This window comes from Bemisia tabaci, chromosome 2, assembly GCF_918797505.1.
Source record: "Bemisia tabaci chromosome 2, PGI_BMITA_v3".
Taxonomy (NCBI): domain Eukaryota; kingdom Metazoa; phylum Arthropoda; class Insecta; order Hemiptera; family Aleyrodidae; genus Bemisia; species Bemisia tabaci.
Genome location: NC_092794.1, coordinates 78,323,193 through 78,342,310, shown reverse-complemented (window position 1 = coordinate 78,342,310; position 19,118 = coordinate 78,323,193). Strand labels below are relative to the sequence as shown.

The 19,118-nt window shown below is 38.1% G+C and overlaps 2 protein-coding genes and 1 long non-coding RNA gene across 9 annotated transcripts in view; 1 reads left to right on the top strand and 2 right to left on the bottom strand.

Annotated features, from left to right (window-relative positions):
• The window catches only part of LOC109038537 (transmembrane protein 179), a 71,477-nt gene extending 65,603 nt beyond the window's left edge, over positions 1-5,874 (top strand). The window contains exon 7 of the mRNA XM_072296357.1: positions 4,211-5,874. The gene's annotated coding sequence lies outside the window, so the exon portion shown is untranslated. The remainder of the gene's footprint in view (positions 1-4,210) is intronic.
• Positions 22-19,118, bottom strand: part of CycK (cyclin K) — a 39,630-nt gene continuing 20,533 nt past the window's right edge. For 6 of the 7 annotated variants that reach the window (XM_072296349.1, XM_072296350.1, XM_072296353.1 and 3 more), the window contains 4 exons: positions 13,542-13,599; positions 8,876-9,048; positions 8,409-8,576; positions 22-465 (listed from right to left, as the gene is read on the bottom strand). In XM_072296349.1, coding sequence (XP_072152450.1) covers positions 116-465; positions 8,409-8,576; positions 8,876-9,048; positions 13,542-13,599 — 749 coding nt within the window. In that variant the 3' untranslated portion in view covers positions 22-115. The remainder of the gene's footprint in view (positions 466-8,408; positions 8,577-8,875; positions 9,049-13,541; positions 13,600-19,118) is intronic. The other variant, XM_072296355.1, reaches the window with a different exon arrangement.
• Positions 1,376-8,350, bottom strand: LOC140223889 (uncharacterized). Its single transcript, XR_011899188.1, has 2 exons — positions 8,010-8,350; positions 1,376-2,507 (listed from the first exon to the last, which is right to left on the bottom strand). It is a non-coding gene; the product is annotated as an uncharacterized lncRNA (long non-coding RNA).

Here is a 19,118-nt window from a genome sequence, read left to right as displayed (position 1 = left end):
AAGTTACTTTAGTTAAAACAATTATAGAGACTTCCTTGTAATTTTTTATTCAAATTGGAAAAGATATAAAATTGAAATCATAGATAAAACTTCTCGGTCTGATTGAGTCAAGGACCTACTGCGGTTGGTAGCTCGAGGAGAAAGATGACTGAGAGGCAGGATAAAATTGAGAAGAAGGAGGTTGTTGTGGTTGTGGGTGGTGAGATTTAGAGGGAGGTAGGTATTGTGAGTTTGCTTGAGCAGGAGGATATGAGGGTGGGTAGGAAGGAGGATAACTAGAGGAGTTAGAGGTTGACTGGAGAGGTACATTTTGTGGAAAAGGTTGAGCAGAAAATGAGCTGTTAGTGTATGAAGTCACTCCGGGAGGGTAACTGTACTGGCTGGGCACTACGTCCACTGAAGTTGGCGGAAGGCCAGGACCATCTGTTTGTGATTTCAAATCAGTCTTTAGCTTGGCCCCTGTCACTGGAAAATAACAAAGAAAAGAACTGTAAGATTATTTGGTCCATACGTCCATTTCCAATCTTGAATGAAAGAGCCAGTGAACAATTTTTAAAAAAACTGACTTACGAGAGAAGGTTACTGTGGCCACCTCTTTAATTTAATGATCATCAATTTGAATGAAACCTTATGTAAAAGTTGGAGAATATGTTTTAGCATTTTTGCTTAAGAGCTCTTAGGAAGCCTGCCCAAGCCCCGAAAATCCCATTTTTTTTAACCAAAACCACAGAATGCATGCTGCCCATCTCCATAGTCTTTGAAATGAGAAAATTAAGGTTCTATCACTGTGGTCCTTCTGGCACTAAAAGAGAACACTTAAAGAACAAATTTGTCCTTGAACGTTAAGTCAACTCAGTGCATTTCCGAATGATTCCTTGTCCCCTCTCCCCGATTTTTTGCACACTTCAAACATCCCCTGGAGGGTAATTCTAGGCCTTCAACTATGGCTCCATCCTCCTGCAGTCCCTATAAATTAACAAGCCCCAGGCAACCACTATTTGAGACCATCGAAATCAGGTTGCTCTGCCAGGAATTAAACCTAGGACCTCGTGATCGGAGAGCCGGCGCACTATGGCCCCGATAGCCCGGTTTAAGCGGCATTAAATCAAATATGTATGTTGAAAACCTCGCAACATGAATTTTTAGGGGTTTTTTGGGTCGCTGAGTGCTAATATGCAAATATTTTTTCAGAAAAAATCCATTTTAACATTTTTATACTTTTAAATAACTGTGGTAACATTTTGTATAGAAACCACAAATTGAGTCACACTCACCCCGGCAACGCGGTGGTGTAGTGCACATCACATCTCACCCGTCTACCATAGGTCTCGGGTTCGATTCTCGGGAGATTTTTTTTTTAAACTTAAAAATTAAATTTTGCATTGGATGGACTATAAGGAGCTAATAGTAGAACTTCTTCAAACACTACTGTCAAGGGAACTTGAAAAAGACAGCTCAGGATAATACTTCGACGTTTCATGGCTCCAGAGGCTTACTTTTAAGTCCCACCGATCGGCAGTTTGAACTTGTTTTCGTCTGCCAACTAAACTTAAGCTTAAATATATCCATTTTGATTGATTATGTTTTTGAAACATGGGTAAACGTCAAAAGAAAACTTTAACAGGACCTCGAAGTGGCTTCCCAAGACGATTTCATCACTCGGGGAACTTACTTTCAAGTCCCACCGATCAACCGTTTAAACTCGTTTTCGTCTGCCAAGCTTAACTTATGCTAAAATATATCCATTTTGATAGATGATATGCTTGAAACATGGTAAAACGTCAAAAAAAAAACGTTTACGGGGCCTGAAAGTAGCCTCCCGAGGCGATTCTTCGCTGTTCCTGAGCACAAGTTTCAATTCCTCCCGATCAGCCCCATCAACTCGTATTATTCTGCCTGGACATATTTAGGCTCTAATGCATTTGATTTGATAGAATATGAGAATGGAACATGATAAAAGTCATGGTCAATGGAATATGATAGATAATTGTAGTAAGTGCTAAGAAACGCGAAAACGTCATTTTTCACGAGAAATAACTTGAGGCGATTGTGGATGATTGATCTGCCACTCAGACTAAAAGGTAATCTAGAGTCATGATTTGATAGAATATGAGAATGGAACATGATAAAAGTCATGGTCAATGGAATATGATAGATAATTGTAGTAAGTGCTAAGAAACGCGAAAACGTCATTTTTCACGAGAAATAACTTGAGGCGATTGTGGATGATTGATCTGCCACTCAGACTAAAAGGTAGTCTAGAGTCATGACAATAACCTCCGAGTAAAATTACAAGGTGCTCAGAGGTGCAAATTATACTTTTAGGATCCTACTTTTGCGATTTTATTGAAAAACTGACTATGTCTAAGGGTTAATCTAGAGCATTAGATATGATAAAAAAGAATAGTTTCAGCATGAAACATCTTTTTACCTTATATTTTGTGAATCAAGTGCCCAAACACTTTCAGGTGTGGTGAAACAACGAAAACAAGCCCTTAACCCCAGCACTGCCGCTCGGGGTTTTTGCGTTTGGCCCAGATATTCCAGACCAAATTCTCATCAAAGACCAAAATCTGTCATCGGTGTCAAACTCGCTCCTAATGTAAACAAACAAACGGCGACATAGTCCGGACATAAACAAAGCGGATCTCGTCGAGATGTTCCAGACTAATTTTCTCAGCGTTATCGTTTCTTCACCTCGACAAAAGAACTTTCGTCCGCATCCATCTATCCATTTCGTTAAATCAGATATCAGTTACCGCGTTGATCTGTTCATTGTGGTTTCAAGTGAAATTGGAGCGAGATACTCCGGACTCCTAAAGTAAACAAAGCGGCCTCCTGTACCTGGTCGAGATGTTCCGGACTCATTTCTTCATTTACGTTTCTTTCTTCATCTCGACCAAAGAAGTTTCCTGCGCGTCTAAAGTAACATTTTCCGGTTCCATTGTTAGAGAAGAAACAATTGTTTCTTCTCTAACAATGGAACCGGAAAATCCCAGTTAGCAAGATTGAGCTCCGTCATTTGGATCCATTAGCCCGTACAGGAGCTCGCTCCAATACTCGCGTTATCCACAAAATGTAGCAGTAGATTGAAGATGGCATTGCTAAGCGCGCTCCTTACAGTCTCCGTCCACAGTCTCTAGCGGCAGATTGGAGACTGAGTTGATAAGCGCGCTTCTGACGGTGTTCATCCACCGTCTCTAGCGGTTGAACGAAAATGAGTCGGGTACGAGTCCAGGCGAGCGCATCTAGCCGCGTGTGTAGTGCGTTTGGAGTTGCGGAGAAATGCAGGAGTCTGGATGCGCGCGCCGCGCGTCCTTCAACAGGCAAGTTGTTGTGATTTGAGTCGTGAGCGCTTATGGAATTGATTGTAAAGTCCACTTGTTAAAGTAAGTATTTTCCCCATGTTTTTATTGCGTTTTCATTTTCTTTACCGGTGTTTAATTCTGCCGCTCGTGCAAGAAACAAAGCCGAAGTATTTATCTCTTAGTTAGTTATTTCGCTGAGGGACGAAAGTTAGTTTTCCTTTTCAGAGCTAACCTCCCTACCACTTTGTACCATGCTCTGTTTGTTTGAATTCAACATATTTCCTTGCGAAAGTGCAGGACAGCTGATCCTCAGTTGTCCTCCAGACGTTGAATTACTAATTCGGCAAGAACACAATTCAGCTTAATAAGCCAAAATTCTCGTGATTGTAGTCTATTCGAATCTTACTTGGCTAATGCAAGGTACCACTGGCTTATATCTTGTAGACTCGTGTAAGCACTCGAGCAGTGAGCTTGCTTATGAGTTGTCGACGTATATACTTAATCAATGAGTTTCAGACTGCATCTCACTTCTTCTCCGCTAAGTACTTTCATCTGTGCTCAGGGTTGGAATTGTCCTTGTCCATTGTAACCTATCTCGGATGAGATAAGCTGAACTCAATGAGTAATTGATTTTGGTTTCACCTGCTGGGTGCTCCTTGTTAGGTGTGGAGTATTTGTTCACAATAACATACCTCAAGGGGTTGCGGAGTCTCTCAGAAGTCAACGGAAATGAAATGGTGATTTTCACAGAACTTTTATGCGTTAGTTCTGAAGTATTCAATATTTAAATGATAACAATCGCTGATTCTTTTTACAGAGTAAATGTATAAGAACTAAACATAAGTTGGGTTTATTAGGTGTGAAGCTAATGTGTAATGTCATTTTCTTCATCTATTTTTCAGTGGCCTCACTCCAGACGAGCATCTGCACTCAGATTTATTTCCAAGTATTCTGGAATTTCCAAGCGGCTAATATTCTATGATCTGATTGCCCATCCTGTATCTGAGCAATCATTGGTAGAGAGTTAGCAGCAAAATCAAATCACCTCAAAATTCATCATTTAGTGCTTCAAACAACATTGATATCAAGGAAGATTTAGTGTAGGCAACTTAAATAATCATAAAAAGTGACTTTCAAAGTTTGATTTGTCCAGATATTAATTTTTTCAAACGAAGAAGAAAAGTGTACTTAAGTTCAGTGTTGGAAATGCCTAAATATCTGAATCAGTAGGTCAAACCAAAGTGTTCTGAATTTAAGTTTTAAAGAAGAACTTTATATTTGGTGAGTCTTTTTTTATATAATTTCTTAACGCATACTCTTTCAACACAGAAGGACTTTGATAAACTGTAGAAAGCAGTTTCTTTTGATGCTCATCATGAAACATCATCTCAGCAAGTTTGATGCCCTCTCAAGTTTGAGTTACATATTTGTGCTGTATATTACCTGAAAATTTTGATTTTATGTAGTTCAAAGCCTTGAATATTTTCTGTCATACTTTTTAGTGATCTAGCTGTATTTGTCGGCATCATTTAAGTGGATCTGAATGTCATGATTTATCATTATAACTTATTAAGCTTAAATTATAGACATTGTGTAACTCCATCCCCCCAAAACTGAGGGTCTCGCAGTCAAAATCTCACGATACTTTACACCGGTGACTAATGAAGAGTTACTGGAGTAAGCGTTATTCGGACTAGATGTGGCGCATCAATCAATACCTTAGTATACATTTTCTACATCAAACTTCATTCATCTTTGCAGGGTTCTCTATGGTAAACATGCTCCCTTTGTGCTACCAGCTACATGTGTCTTTCAGTGTCATTGATTATCCTAGGATTTTCAATGACATGTGTCATCCATAATCGTAGGATGACCAATGACATGCGCCGTTTAATGTCATTCATCATCCTAGAATTCCTAACGACATGTTTTAGGATTTTCAATGACATGCATCCTTCAATGTCAGGATTTTCAACAATATATGGAGTTGAATGTCTTTCAATGTTTTTGTGAGGAATGAAGGATATACCCTTGGAACGACATCTGATGATAAAGTGGCAAAAGTTATATTTTCCTTGAGAAAGTGGTGAAGATTCATTGTCAGCTTCGATGAGATTTGATAGAAAGTATTTGCAGCATCCTATTCTGGACGTATGTTGAGGCTCCATCAAATACGGCTAAAGTCATTAATACTGTTCTTTCGTCAGCTTTCCAATTTTATCGATAATAATTCTTACATCTACTTAATAGTGCCGATTCCGAGAGGAGACTCTTATCAACAGGGTTGTAGAAGAATAATAAGTTATCAAAACCAATGTTTTAAGATATGGCTAGTCTCCAGAATTTCTTATTTTCATACAAATTATGCTTATTACTTGTGCAATGTGTTCCATACATCAACTTTTTTAATTAATGGAAAAACTGAACTAGGTAATAAAATTTTCTCTTAAATCTCTAGTTTGCCCTAGAGAAAAGATCATCTTGTACATCATCAATGTACATCTTAAATTTAGAAACGAGTCTATTTGGAATGATATAATGGTAATAAAATATCTTTGTTGGTATACATCTGAGTTTTTTTCTTTTCTTCTTTTTTTCTTGACTTTAAATGTTCTCCTTTGTTACATTGTTGAGAATAAATCTAGTTAGCCATAGGGGAAATAATTATGAGAATTTCTGTTAACGTTCCTGCAATCACATATAATTAGTATTTCAATATAAAAAGTTTTATTAGCGACATATCGAATTCATCCAAGAGGCAATTTGTCTCCTAGAAAAATAGATTTTCGAGGTAATATGGAAAATAACTTTAGTTAATAACTTTGACTTGGTATTTTGTGTACCTATCGAAAACACTTTGATATAAGTACATTATAAGTATAGGTCTTTACTATAAGTTTTCTTTTAAAAAAATTAAGTTTTCTTTTGGGATTACTTTTAAAAAAATCGGATCCACAGGAAGTACATCTACATCTCTAGAGTGCCTGATTTCTGAAATTTTGAAGCTAAAAAACTGAGGAATAAAGTGAAAAATATACAAGAAAAAATTTCATGGATTGTGAAATTCTTTCAGAGGTATTTTTGACATTTTATTTTTGAGCTTTTTAGCCTCAAAATTTAATTATATTCTCTTGAGATATAGATCTATTTCCTGAAGATCCGATGCTTTGTAAAAGAAACAAAAACCCCGAATAAATTTCATTATCAGTCAGAACTGCCGCTAGGAACGCGCTGCGTGACGCCGCGCGTGGGCCGCTTGCGTCAGTGCTACAAAGCCGCTCCGGATGCCGCGAGTAGCGGCGCCTGGACTCCGAGTCCGACGAGGGGTATCCACATTCAAACGGGTGAATATCTCTAGCTACACTGCCGCTCCTCTATGTGGATAAGCGATTCCGCTTTGGCACCGTCCACCGCTAGAATCCGCGATGGAGCTCGATCTTTGTTGATTGAGTGGCATGAGCATTGGACTACCTGGCACCTGGCTGCGCCTTGCCATGAGCATTGGACTACCTGGCTGCGCCTTGCATGGCAGCCTCTATCTCAAGATCATGGGGCGAAAAACTTATTGGTTGATGTGCAAATCTGAATCCTAAATCTCCAGTAACGGTAGTTGTGAAAACTAGATGGATGTACAATGATAGGTACCTTGCTCCTCACTTACTTTCTTATGGATGTTCTCTGGTCTCTCCAAGGTTCTGGTTTTGCGTTGCAATGAAGCCAATGCTTCAAGTGTAGCTATAACAATCAGACTTCGGAGATACCAATTAACAATCCTAGCAGTCACCAAATTCTCCAGCAAACCTGCATAGTTGTCTATTAGCAGCTGAAGAAGCAATGGAAACCGTATTTACCTATGACAACAAAATTTTTTCCATCGGAACTCTGACAGTAGGTAAGTATGAGGGGGAACTATCACCTTTAAGGCATGTTTCTCCATGAATTTTCTTGTTGTTTGGCACTAAACTAAGTAGAACTCAAGGAAAATGAAGCAAGACTTTATAAGTAACCATGTGAGGTTCGTCTGCTGAAAAAATAGAATAAGGTTAAAATTCCTATAGAACATCACCAAGATGGTTCTGCCACAAGTGGCTCATTTTTTAAGGCACGGATCAAATACTGAAGTTACGTATTATTCTTACAGTGCCTACCAAATTATAGGAAAGAAACATTGTCCTGTAATAATAATGGCATGGAATGGTGGGCTCTAATTGGTAACTTGACCATCCCCAATAAGTTATCGAGAGAATTTACTTCTTAAAAGATCCTTTACGAAAAAAGCCAAGTAAATATGCAGATAAAAGTCCCACGTGATATGTGAAGAGTATTCAAAGGGAAGGGATGAAATGTTCAAAAGGTAACGTCCAAACTTGCCAAGTTGTAGAGGCTCTAGGCACAAATTGGTCAAGGTGCCGCTAAGTAATGACTAAATGAATTTTTTATTGTTATTAATTACGGAAAAGAGGAAAGGAGAATCAGGCCGAATGCCAAAATTTGAAAAATGTAGGGTGGTGTAGATTGGGTGTAGGTGTAGGAGCCGAACCATCTTCGAGATTACGGGCGGCGAGCGGCAACCTGATTGGCTACGAAGATTGCCGAGCACAGCCGAAGGCCTACTCGCCGCTTGGTAGGTGTTGACGGCGGTTTGACAAACAGCAGTTTTTGGTGAAATGTGGTCCGGAATATCTGGGCCAATCTGTTCACTCGCCGCTCGGTAACTGGAATCGTACTCGAAAGTGCTCCGCACGCCGCACTTCCCAAGCTAGTCACATCTTTATTAGTGCTTCAATCGAGTTGATATAACACAGGAGTCTTCTCTACAGTCTGCGCTATCGATCTACGTCTTGAAATCGAACTTTTTCCAAACTTCATTATTTCGATTTGTTGCCGCTTAAATCGAGCTATTGGGGCCATAGAGCGGCGCTATGACCACTACACAGAAAGAGGCCAACGGAATACAAAATTACAATATACCAAAACAATGAAATCCATTATTTGGTATTAGCAATGTAATATTGGTGTTTTTACGTTCAATTTTGTAAACTTTGCAGAATGTTGAGAAGTCCACTTTAATCCAAAAGTGCACCATGACCAAAAACTTACCTATTGGTTGGATAGGCTTTACCGGAGATAAACGAGCTATGGGTTGAGCTACGATTGGAACGGATTTGAGCTCTCTTTTAGTACTGGACGTCAGAGACATTGGTGGAGAATCAGGAGAATTCGGTTGCTGAGGTTGTGAATACAAATCTAAGACTTGGTGGCAAATATCTAGGGAACAAATTGTAAACATTTCAGTTGAAAATCCTTTCACCTTCAAAAAATCAACTTGGAGTGAAAATATTTTATTTACTAAAATTACCATTTTTCATAAACAGTAAAAGATTTGATTGAATACTTCGTAAAAAATGATGAAGAAATGAAGGTACCCAGAGAGCCTTCTTGTTTTCTCACTTTAAGAGATTGAGTGGTGACTGCATTTTGAAATTTAAGAAAGCTTAAGAAACACTCATTTGATGGAGCGATCTCACAAATTTGAGCTGCATGCATAGAATCGGAAGAATTTTTACCCTCCAAAAGGTCCATTGTGACTCCCTCAACGAACATATCCCACCAACGAAGGTGATTCGGTTGTCGTCCTGCCCAATCAACCACTTCGAATTTGCTTAATTTCCCTGCTAGGTACATTAAAGCAACAGCAATAACTTCTGGCTCCCATTGCAGAGACAAAGTTGTGCATAAACTGAAAAAAAAAAAAATTTTACTAGTGGCTCAAAACTATACAAACCAGCATCTGGCAATAAGTATGATACGGGGTACAGCAATGAAAACAAATATTTTATTACTTGAGTCCCTGCTAAATAAGGTCGAACACTTTTATACCATGATAGCTTCATTATTACATTTACTTTCAATGCTAAACTAACGTCACGCAATCTCCTGATGCAGTCTGCAAATGCATTAACTTATTTGATGTGAGTGAGCTCTACAATAGAGTACATGAAAGAACCTATTGAAGAAAAATATTTCAAGATATCTTTTGCATTGACTTCATATTTTTTAATGGATTTCCTCAAAGAGCTTGATGCAAAAACGGCTTTTTTCGCCCCCCCTCTGGAAGTTCTTCAGACTTTGTCTATTGATTACTCATATTTGAGCGCTTCTTTTCCCAAATTTTCAGACCCCCAAAAAATTTTGGGGGGGAGCTAGGGGGGGTGGAAGTCAAAACCTGTGAACCTCGATATCTCTTGAAGAAAGAAAGATATCGAGGTCCGGTTTGGACGAAAAATCGTCTAAAATTGCATACTTTAAGATTCTAAAGGTCGAAATCCCGATATCACATTTTTAAGTTAACATTTGTGCTTATATCCAGTTTTTAGGTCTAGAAAATTTCTTTTAAACGAAAAATTTACAAAGATCTCAATTTTTTAGTTGAGCCAAAACCAGTTTTTTAAATTGTTCGTCTTTTTCCGCATCCAACGAGTGGTCCATTAAGCTGGGGAACCAAACGGTTCCGGAGTTATGATCGATTGAAGTTTCCGCTCAACGCGCGCCGACCGATTTTCGCGCGCAAAAAAGTCGGATTTGACTGTTATTAGATCAGATTGAATGTTCAAACTAAGCAAAATGCTTTATTAGGGACTCCTGAGGGTAGCTGAGGTCAGAAATTACAGATACTTCCGAATAATTTACGTTTTTAAAATTACAGCTCCGCAGCGCTATTTTAGAGGCCCACTGAGCGCCGACCGGCCGCTCAGTGGTCCTCTCCGAAGCTTCAATTTTAAAAACGAGAATTTTTTGGAAGTATCGGTAATTTCTGAACTCAGCTACCCTCAAGAGTCCCTAATAAAGCATTTTGCTCAGTTTGAACATTCAATCTGATCTAATAACAGTCAAATCCGACTTTTTTGCGCGCGAAAATCGGTCGGCGCGCGTTGAGCGGAAACTTCAATCGATCATAACTCCGGAACCGTTTGGTTCCCCAGCTTAATAGACCACTCGTTGGATGCGGAAAAAGACGAACAATTTAAAAAACTGGTTTTGGCTCAAATAAAAAATTGAGATCTTTGTAAATTTTTCGTTTAAAAGAAATTTTCTAGACCTAAAAACTGGATATAAGCACATATGTTAACTTAAAAATGTGATATCGGGATTTCGACCTTTAGAAGCTTAAAGTATGCAATTTTAGACGATTTTTCGTCCAAACCGGACCTCGATATCTTTCTTTCTTCAAGAGATATCGAGGTTCACAGGTTTTGACTTCCACCCCCCCTAGCTCCCCCCCAAAATTTTTTGGGGGTCTGAAAATTTGGGAAAAGAAGCGCTCAAATATGAGTAATCAATAGACAAAGTCTGAAGAACTTCCAGAGGGGGGGCGAAAAAAGCCGTTTTTGCATCAAGCTCTTTGATCTTCTAGTTGAGCTGCTGATGAAACTGGAAACCATGATATTTGACATACATCAAGTTGTTGTTTGGTGTATGCTAGTCAAAGAAATAAAAACGGAGCCTGTGCTTAGGCAAGTGTGAAAACGAAAGCAGGAATCCATTCACAGTACAAGGAAAGATTTAAACTTACTCTCGTGATTTTAGCATATTGCATGTTCTGAACTCTTTTGAAATGCCTGAGAGGATATTATTTGAAGTGGTGAGGTAGAAACATTTTTCTCATATACCTACTTCTAGTCGAATTTCCAAGAAATTGCTATTAATATTGCAAGCATAGAAGCCAGTAGCTTATGTGACGATTATGGGCAAAGCACATTCAAAGTGATATGACAGTCTTGGTTACATTTTAAAATTGGATCACTTCGCCATGGTCCAAAAAAATAGTTATATTACGAGAATTTTGATACGTTTTTGTTCGAAATTAGTACCTCATATCCGCAAATCTTACTCACAAGGGGACCTTACGCTCATACCTCCTCCAAATCCATCTGCGTTGGGCCCAATTGTAGTTCATAAAAATCTATAAGACACGTCTTTCAGCGTTTTTGCCAATGCCCCCAGGATTCACGGATGTTGGGTTCAAAATTTTAATGTCCAAAGGCGGAACGTTCAAATCATAATGTCCAGATTTTGAAGGTCCAAGTATACATGATAAGTCCATTAGTGAAATGCATGCGCGCAAATGCATTAAGTCCAATGGGCCTGTTGCAAACTTTTGCTAGAGCAGAATGAAGAGTTGTTTCCTATAGATAATGCCTCAAAAATCACGATGAGCGCATCGGCAAAGTCTGAAATGCACTCATAACTTCACAATCTGCGTAAGAAATTTGCGTTATTTTGAGCTTCCCGCTTCAAAAACGATACTACTGCACAGGTGAACATTTTGTTAGAGGAGTCGCTCCATCGTCGGCAATATTCATCATGGCCGACGCTTGCGCAGTTCCTCGCGTAATTCGAGGAGAGTTCAAGGTCAATTAAGGCGGGCGAGGAAAATATGAACGTAAACACGCCGATTGTTATGTGGTTTAATCCTGTTCAGGTGTTATCTCGTCCCATCACACGTGTTTTGGCGGACTGGCGTCGGCCATGATGAGTATTGTCGCCAATGGAACGACTCCTCTAACAAAATGTTCACCTGTACCGTAGTATCGTTTTCGAAGCGGGAAGCTCAAAAAACCGCAAATTTCTTACGCAGATTGTGAAGTTATGAGTGCATTTCAGACTTTGCCGATGCGCTCATCGTGATTTTTGAGGCATTATCTGTAGGAAACAACTCTTAGTTTTGCTCTAGCAAAAGTTTGCAACAGGCCCATTTCAAAAGGCCAAAATATTTACCATTACTGAATTATTATTACTTGACATTATTACTGAAACAACGGACTAATTTTGGTTTCAACGATTAATTGTAATTGTGTAATTGTCAGTGAGGGTAGTAGCATTCATCATGCAAAGCATGCATTCATTTTGAATGGTGCATGAGGTTAGAAATATTGAAACATTTGAAGTCATAGTAACCAAATCATTCGATGCAAAGTCGTAATGTGAAATAATTTTGAACATTAACTGTACATAATATCCATCAATGACTTATGTTATGTTAGTTTGAGACAGAAATTAACATGGGCCCTTCTGTTGGGGGGGGGGGGGGGGTGAGAAAAAACAGCATTTTTAATTTCACAGAATCGAGTACAGACGCCACTTCCTCGGTATTGGACATTGTATGGTACCTTTGTTTGACATTCCATAGTTTCGGACTTCCATAAATAAACTTTTTTATATGCGGACAACTTAGTTTTTCGGACATCAGTTGGTTGGACTTGTCAATAATTGGACATAAGAAATTTTTGGACATGTCATCTGGGAAGCGCCCCCAGGTAAAGGGTAAAACTGATCCCAGTTGTTTCACCTTTTTGGGGTGCACAACGACGTTAATGACTTTGCGACTCGCCGTGCTCGTATCATACATTTGTTCACCGATTAACAACAACAGATTCAACATAATCTGGTGTAGTGTAGTGGACAGGGACAATGGCTCCCACTCCCCAAGTTCCGGGTTCGAATCCCAATTTCGCAACTTTATTTTTCCCATGGTTCTCTCGATGCTTTCCTTATCTCTCCCGTCCGGTTCCGTTAATTGAATTTATTGGTGTTGCTTCTTTTTTTTTACTATTATCATTAATGTGTCACTTTTCACAAAAGTGGTTTTTCTGGTCTCCCTTTTTCAGACATCTCCGTAACGATTGCAATTTATTGGTAAAAAAATCACGGAGCATTTAAAAAGTTACAAGAATAAATGCAAAAAGTGCGCATGTTAAACCTCTTGCTCTTTGTGGCATCTTTTCAAATTCGAAGTCTCAGAAAATTGTTCGTACTTCCACTTCAAATTTATGCACTATGAAGCCTCATTTCTTTTACATCTACTAGATGTACGGGCATATTATCAATCGGTAAAAACGTCCAAATTCCCTAACTTTTTCGTGCTCCTTGAACAAAACTTCCACTTAGATTTTCTTTTCGACTAAGCTAACTTTTGCTAAACTTATGACAAAATTTCTGCTTCTAAAGATTCAAATTAGGGAAAAGGGTTCTTGTAAGTTGTTCTTGCTCTCTTAAATGGCACTGCTGGAAGTAGATGAGAGCATAACCTACTTGCAAAATCCCCCATCTTACGTTTTCGTAAAGTTCTAGTTTTTTTAAAACCCCGACTAGATTGTAAGAAAGGGTTTTTATTTATTTATTTATTTACTTTTCGAATTTTTCAATGAATATGCACAAATAAGACATTATTACCTATCATTTACAAAAGTCCACGCCATTTGCAACATTTTTTCTAATTTCGCCTTGTCTCCTGTCAAAAGGATACAATTAGATGTAATGAACTAGAATATAAAAATAAAAACAGAACTTATGAAAATAAAATAAAAAAGAACTTATGAGCATTAACGACCAAGAAAGTATACAGAATGTTAAACTATCAGGGCATACATTTTTTCAGGTTCACTTCAGATCATACGAAGTTAAGTGCTTCAGCGTTTAAGAGGGGATCAACTCCTACAAAGTTTTATCCTCTTGAAGGTCCCTCTGATAGAATGCTCTCCAGGGGGATAGTCAGGGCAAAATAGCGAAAAAAGGGGGTCAACCCGGAATAAATTGCAACAAAAGGTTTTTTTGTGGGAATCTCTCTAGTTATACTACCTAGACCACATACTGAAATTTCGACACGATCCGATGACCGGAAGGGAGGAAAAGGCCCTAAAACGTTAAAATGCACTAAAAAATTTGCGCTTTTTTTTTTAGATATTATGCATCGGGTTTCTGCAAAAAGTGCATACAACTTTTTTAAAAGTGCATTAAATTTGCTTTAAAATGAGTGGTCGTACAACAATCAGCAATAATTCGTTCTCTAGTTACAGGGAACAGAAGAGAGCATAAAATTTCGACAATTTTACGAAAAATCGTGTTTTTCAGCAGTTATCATAATTTTTCACCAAAAATATTAAGTTATCTCAGGAAAAGCTAAAACCTTTTTGAAAAAAAATACAATTTACGTTAAATAACGAGTGCTCACACAATATTGTGCGATGTTTCGTTGCTGTGTAACACGACGTTGAAATGAGCTCATGATTTCAGCTATCTTCTGTGAATGACCCCTTGTCGGTTGTTATGTGCGTCTCGCAATTGAACATTTAATTTTACACCCGAAATGAAAGAAATAATATTAAATTGAACATTTTACGTCTAGAATGAGTGAGCTCTTACAGCTTTTGCGAATTAATAATGGTGGCTCATTTGACATTGGCAGGAATGTAAGACTTATCTGATGAGCTACAATGATAACAAAAAAAGTCCATCACTCGAAGGATGGGAAATATACTGTCACTTCTAATTGTTTTATAAACTTTCTCTAAATTGTCATTTTTTAGTCATGTTTGTAATTATCATTCATTTTCAAGCAAAGCTATTTCTTACATAGTGACAGCGTACATAGAAAAGAGAGAGTAGGCTGCTCTATGAATTTTTAAAACACATAATCAGACATTTTTGCTCATATTATTATTTATTTTAATTTTAAACTAAGGAGCGGAAACTCAGCTTTATGTGCTTACCAAAATGGTAAAATTTAATTTTGTAAGAACTGCACAATTTACGAAAAGGTAACACACCTGATTATAATGAACAATGTATTTAGTCAGAGTCTGAATCGCTGATTAAAGAGACATCTCTTGTCGCTGGCATATTCGCACACTCCAAAAGATGGCAATTACTGCAAAGATCAGTGCATGGCACACTAGGGTGCGTCAAAAAAAATAAAAGTCTGAAATGTTCCGCTCCCCAGGCGGCAACCGATGACGTTTGGTAAAAAAGCATGTTTGCCAAAATTTGGGTAAATTTCAACCATTTTAAATGGTGCCAAAGGTCAATTTCGTGATGAAATTATGATATTTTGGTTTAGACCTCGATTTCATACAAAAGACTCGATTTTACGGTGAAATCGTGCGTTTACGAGAAAAATGCCAAAGAACTCAAGTTGTAGGGGATGAAATTTTACTCTAGGGAGGCGTCTTCGTAAACGATAAAAATCAAATTGAACTAGAAAAACTCGACTCGGTTTTTATTTTCTTGGTCCTCAGAATTTCCAAGGTCTTACAAAGTAGCGGTTTAAAAGACTAATTTCTCACGAAAATAAGTCGAAAGAGGGTATAAATGAACTGTAGGCAAGTGTTGAGGATGCAAATGTCATCAGAACTTCCTCAGTTTCAAAAAAAAGTTCCAACTATTTCGCACAATCCTCCAAAAAGTGTACGGCTCGAGAAGCAGGATAGTGCTATAATAGTAAGGGAGAAGTGCGGTTTGACCGGGAAAAACTGTGTAACAAACTTCAGCGTCATCAGTAGGTCCCCCTGAACAACTTCTTAAAAGTTAAAAATGGCCCGACCTCGGAACACCCCTCAAAGTAGTTCAAATTGAAAATGGCGCACGGTGGATCGAGTCAATGGTAGAGGTCGGTCATGGGCGACGAAAAAAAAAGTCGGATTTTAAATGTTTTTTCTTGGTTTTCTGGTAGTTAAGCTTCCAAAATGAATGTATCCATGGTTAAAGGGTCTTTGAACCCTTCCGCTTTGACATGCGGGTTGCCTAAAGCTGACATTGCAGGTGGTATCAAATTTGCCGTCTGATTCTCAAGGTTTAATTTCGCTTTTGCATGAGTTCTGTGGCAGATAAATCAAAATTTCAATTAAACATGCTTATTCTCCTCCCTTTAAGGAACATTTTGGTATATCATTAATGTGCATTGGCATATTTTTAGGAGGACCAAAACCACCTCCAAAGCTTGCTTTAAAAAAACGCCCAAAAAAATGTTAAGATAGCTCGATAAAAAAATGTCCACAAGTGTCCGCAAAATCCTTTGTTGGGTTGCCTCCTGTACACTATCAGGAATGATATTATGTGATAATTAGCCGCTAATATCCGCTAATCTGCGAAAACGGTCCATTTGAATGATAGGAAGTCGCGACTGCTGGGAATCCGATCTTGCTCTAATTGTCATCAATAAAATCTTGCATCACACGATATCCTTCAATCTCGATAATTTGTCTACTGATTACTGATTTTGGCTTATTTGTTGATATTTTTGGACGAGACATTAACCTTCTGTTAGTCTTTGAAGCTGATTCGATCAGCGTTATACTGTGCGATAAAGTTTAAGGTGTATGTTTTGCGCATTGTATATTTCACACGTCCCGTTTCTTGCAAAATGTCTTCAACATACCTAGAACTCTTTCATGAGCTCCATACAAATAAAATTTCAACTTTTTTTCCCCCCTTGGAGGATGACAATACTTTCTCTACCCTAGGGTAGCGAGAAAGTAAAAATTGGTTGTGGGTTGAAAAAGAAGAAATACAAGAAATTTCTTCAAGAGACAATAGTCCTTCTCAGAGGTTCTTCAAGGGATCAGAACTTGCATGAAAAATAAATTTCCTCCTATTTTAATATTTATTCAATAAATATGTTTCAAACTTCACTCCAAACATCGAGGAACAAAACGAAATAATGGAAGATGATATAATTTTTTTTTCTCTCTGCACATTCAATTTTTTTTATCTGGTGATAAGTACCTATAATAATCTTCTAGGATGACTCGATAAAAAGAAGCTACAGTATATACATCTCTTTTTTATTTCTTTAATATATTGATCTATTTTTTGAAATATGCATATTTGTTGAATAACTGAAAGAGTAGAGAGTTCATAAAAATGAAAACGTCTATTGACTGGCTGGAGGAAAAGAGAAGAAAAATGAACATTATCAGAATGTTCCGTATATGTGTCAGTATGCAATTGCGAGAAACCAATTAACATGAACAAAAATCGATGTCATCAGAAATTGAAAGAAATATGGCAACCTTCGTGGTGAGGGGGCTGTAAAGCCGCCCTCCCTCACTCCTCAAGTAATGTCCTTGAGTCAAGTTCTGCAAAATTATTCTTTATGTAAGATGCTTACGGTCCCATTCGCCGAAAGTAACGTGAAAAGACAGCTATCAAGGATCCCAATTTCAATAGTCATGAAAAAGTGTGTCAAACTCGTATTAAAACTCGTTATTCGGCTGAAAAATGATCAAAAATGGAATCTACGACGAAAAATACTAAAGATGAGTGTAATTTGCTCTATTCGAAGGGTGGAAAATCTCCGTAATCAGAGAAAATAAGACGCGTGATGCGCGATGACCGACCCCTCCCATTGACTCGATCCACCGTGCGTCGGGTGGGAAAACCCTTCAAATTGGTCCCTTAGAATGATGTAAAGACCCCGTATACCAATTTTCAGCCAAATCTGAGAGGGTCGGGTTCCGAGCCTGGCACAGTTGCCGTGAAATGACCCACCTGTGAATTTGAAAATAGGTTCATAGGAAACTTTGGCCATGAATATCTTCGAAACAGAAAGTCAAAAAGACCTTTGGTTTATATTAAAAGTTTTCTTTTTTACTTTCTTTTGCACGGCATTTCAAAAGAAGAGGGAGTGCCGTTAGATAATTTTTAGATAGGATCTATGTATGAGGGGGGAGGGGGCTCAAATGTTTGCAGACGCAAAAAAGTAGCTCTTAATGACCTAGAAACTAAAATTTGCTCTTTTAAAACTGGAAAGAAGCCTGCTGAATAGAAGAGAAGAACTGGGACGCTTCAAGAGGTTTTTGTCCCTTGACGATAAACAGGGAGAGAAAAGCTGCTTAAATTGCAAAACTCTTCCTAATAATGGGAATTACTTCTAAACGAGACCTTTGAGGTTACAAAATCAACTTTACTTGTGCACATACTTTGTTTACCGAATAGGGAAACTCTTCAATTTTATGAAATAAGTTCACTTTTCATTTCAAGTTCCTCGATTCGCAAGATTTTCCAGTTTTTCTGAAGGCATGTTCAAACCAGTCATTTTCAAGGTTATGTTTGGAGTAATTTTTATTTACTACATATTGCATCTTTAAGATATACAACCACATGGAGTTAAAAGAGCAGAAAACTTCAAATATATGCAATATTTTTCCTCATTTTGTGAAGGCATGTGAAAATGTAACATCCGTAACAGAAAATCTACTAAACTTGATGCCATTTAAAGCAGGAGCCAGTTTAGAAGTTCATGCTTCGTAAATGATAGGACATGTTCTTCATTGATACTCCAGCAGTATCAAAACGTAATTAGCTACTTCAGTTTTCATGCTTTACACCGTCGAAAAAGTGTAACGTCTGCAATATAGAGGACATGGCCTGGCTCTAGCAAGAAAAAATCTCACATTCAACTTGTTTGATAGGCTCCTATTATAAATTCAGGTACACTGTAGCAGCCCTATTATGTTTCACTTTATTTTTACAATAAAGTGTGTTCAATTTTAAATTTAATTTCGGTAAAACGTTTCTGGGTGTTTTCTTAAATATTTGATAAATTCGTCCTGGTGATGCGCATTTAAATGCAACTTAATTTATATCGGTAATGCTGCACATTGCTGCTATCTGTCAATGCCCCCGAAAATAACTTTATCGTGATTTTTTCAACATGTTAATATGAAACATTTTCGTGTTCAGGAAAAAACTCGCAGGAACTTCTCTGGGCAGCGCACTCGGCCAATTTAGGATTTTTTGGTGATGGTCTAGGTTAGAATTGTTTGTATCACCTGAGTTAGATGGAATAATTTCAGAGTTATGACAGACACCAGCACTCTTACTTTTGAAGTTGGAACCGTACCCACAAAACGTGCCAAGGGAGTCAGGAGGGGGCTTCAGGAGGATGATTATCGGATTCCTTGGGGTAAATTTCCCTATCATTTTCGCTGTCCCCCACTTCGTTCGACCGAAAATAACTGATAAAATAGCCGT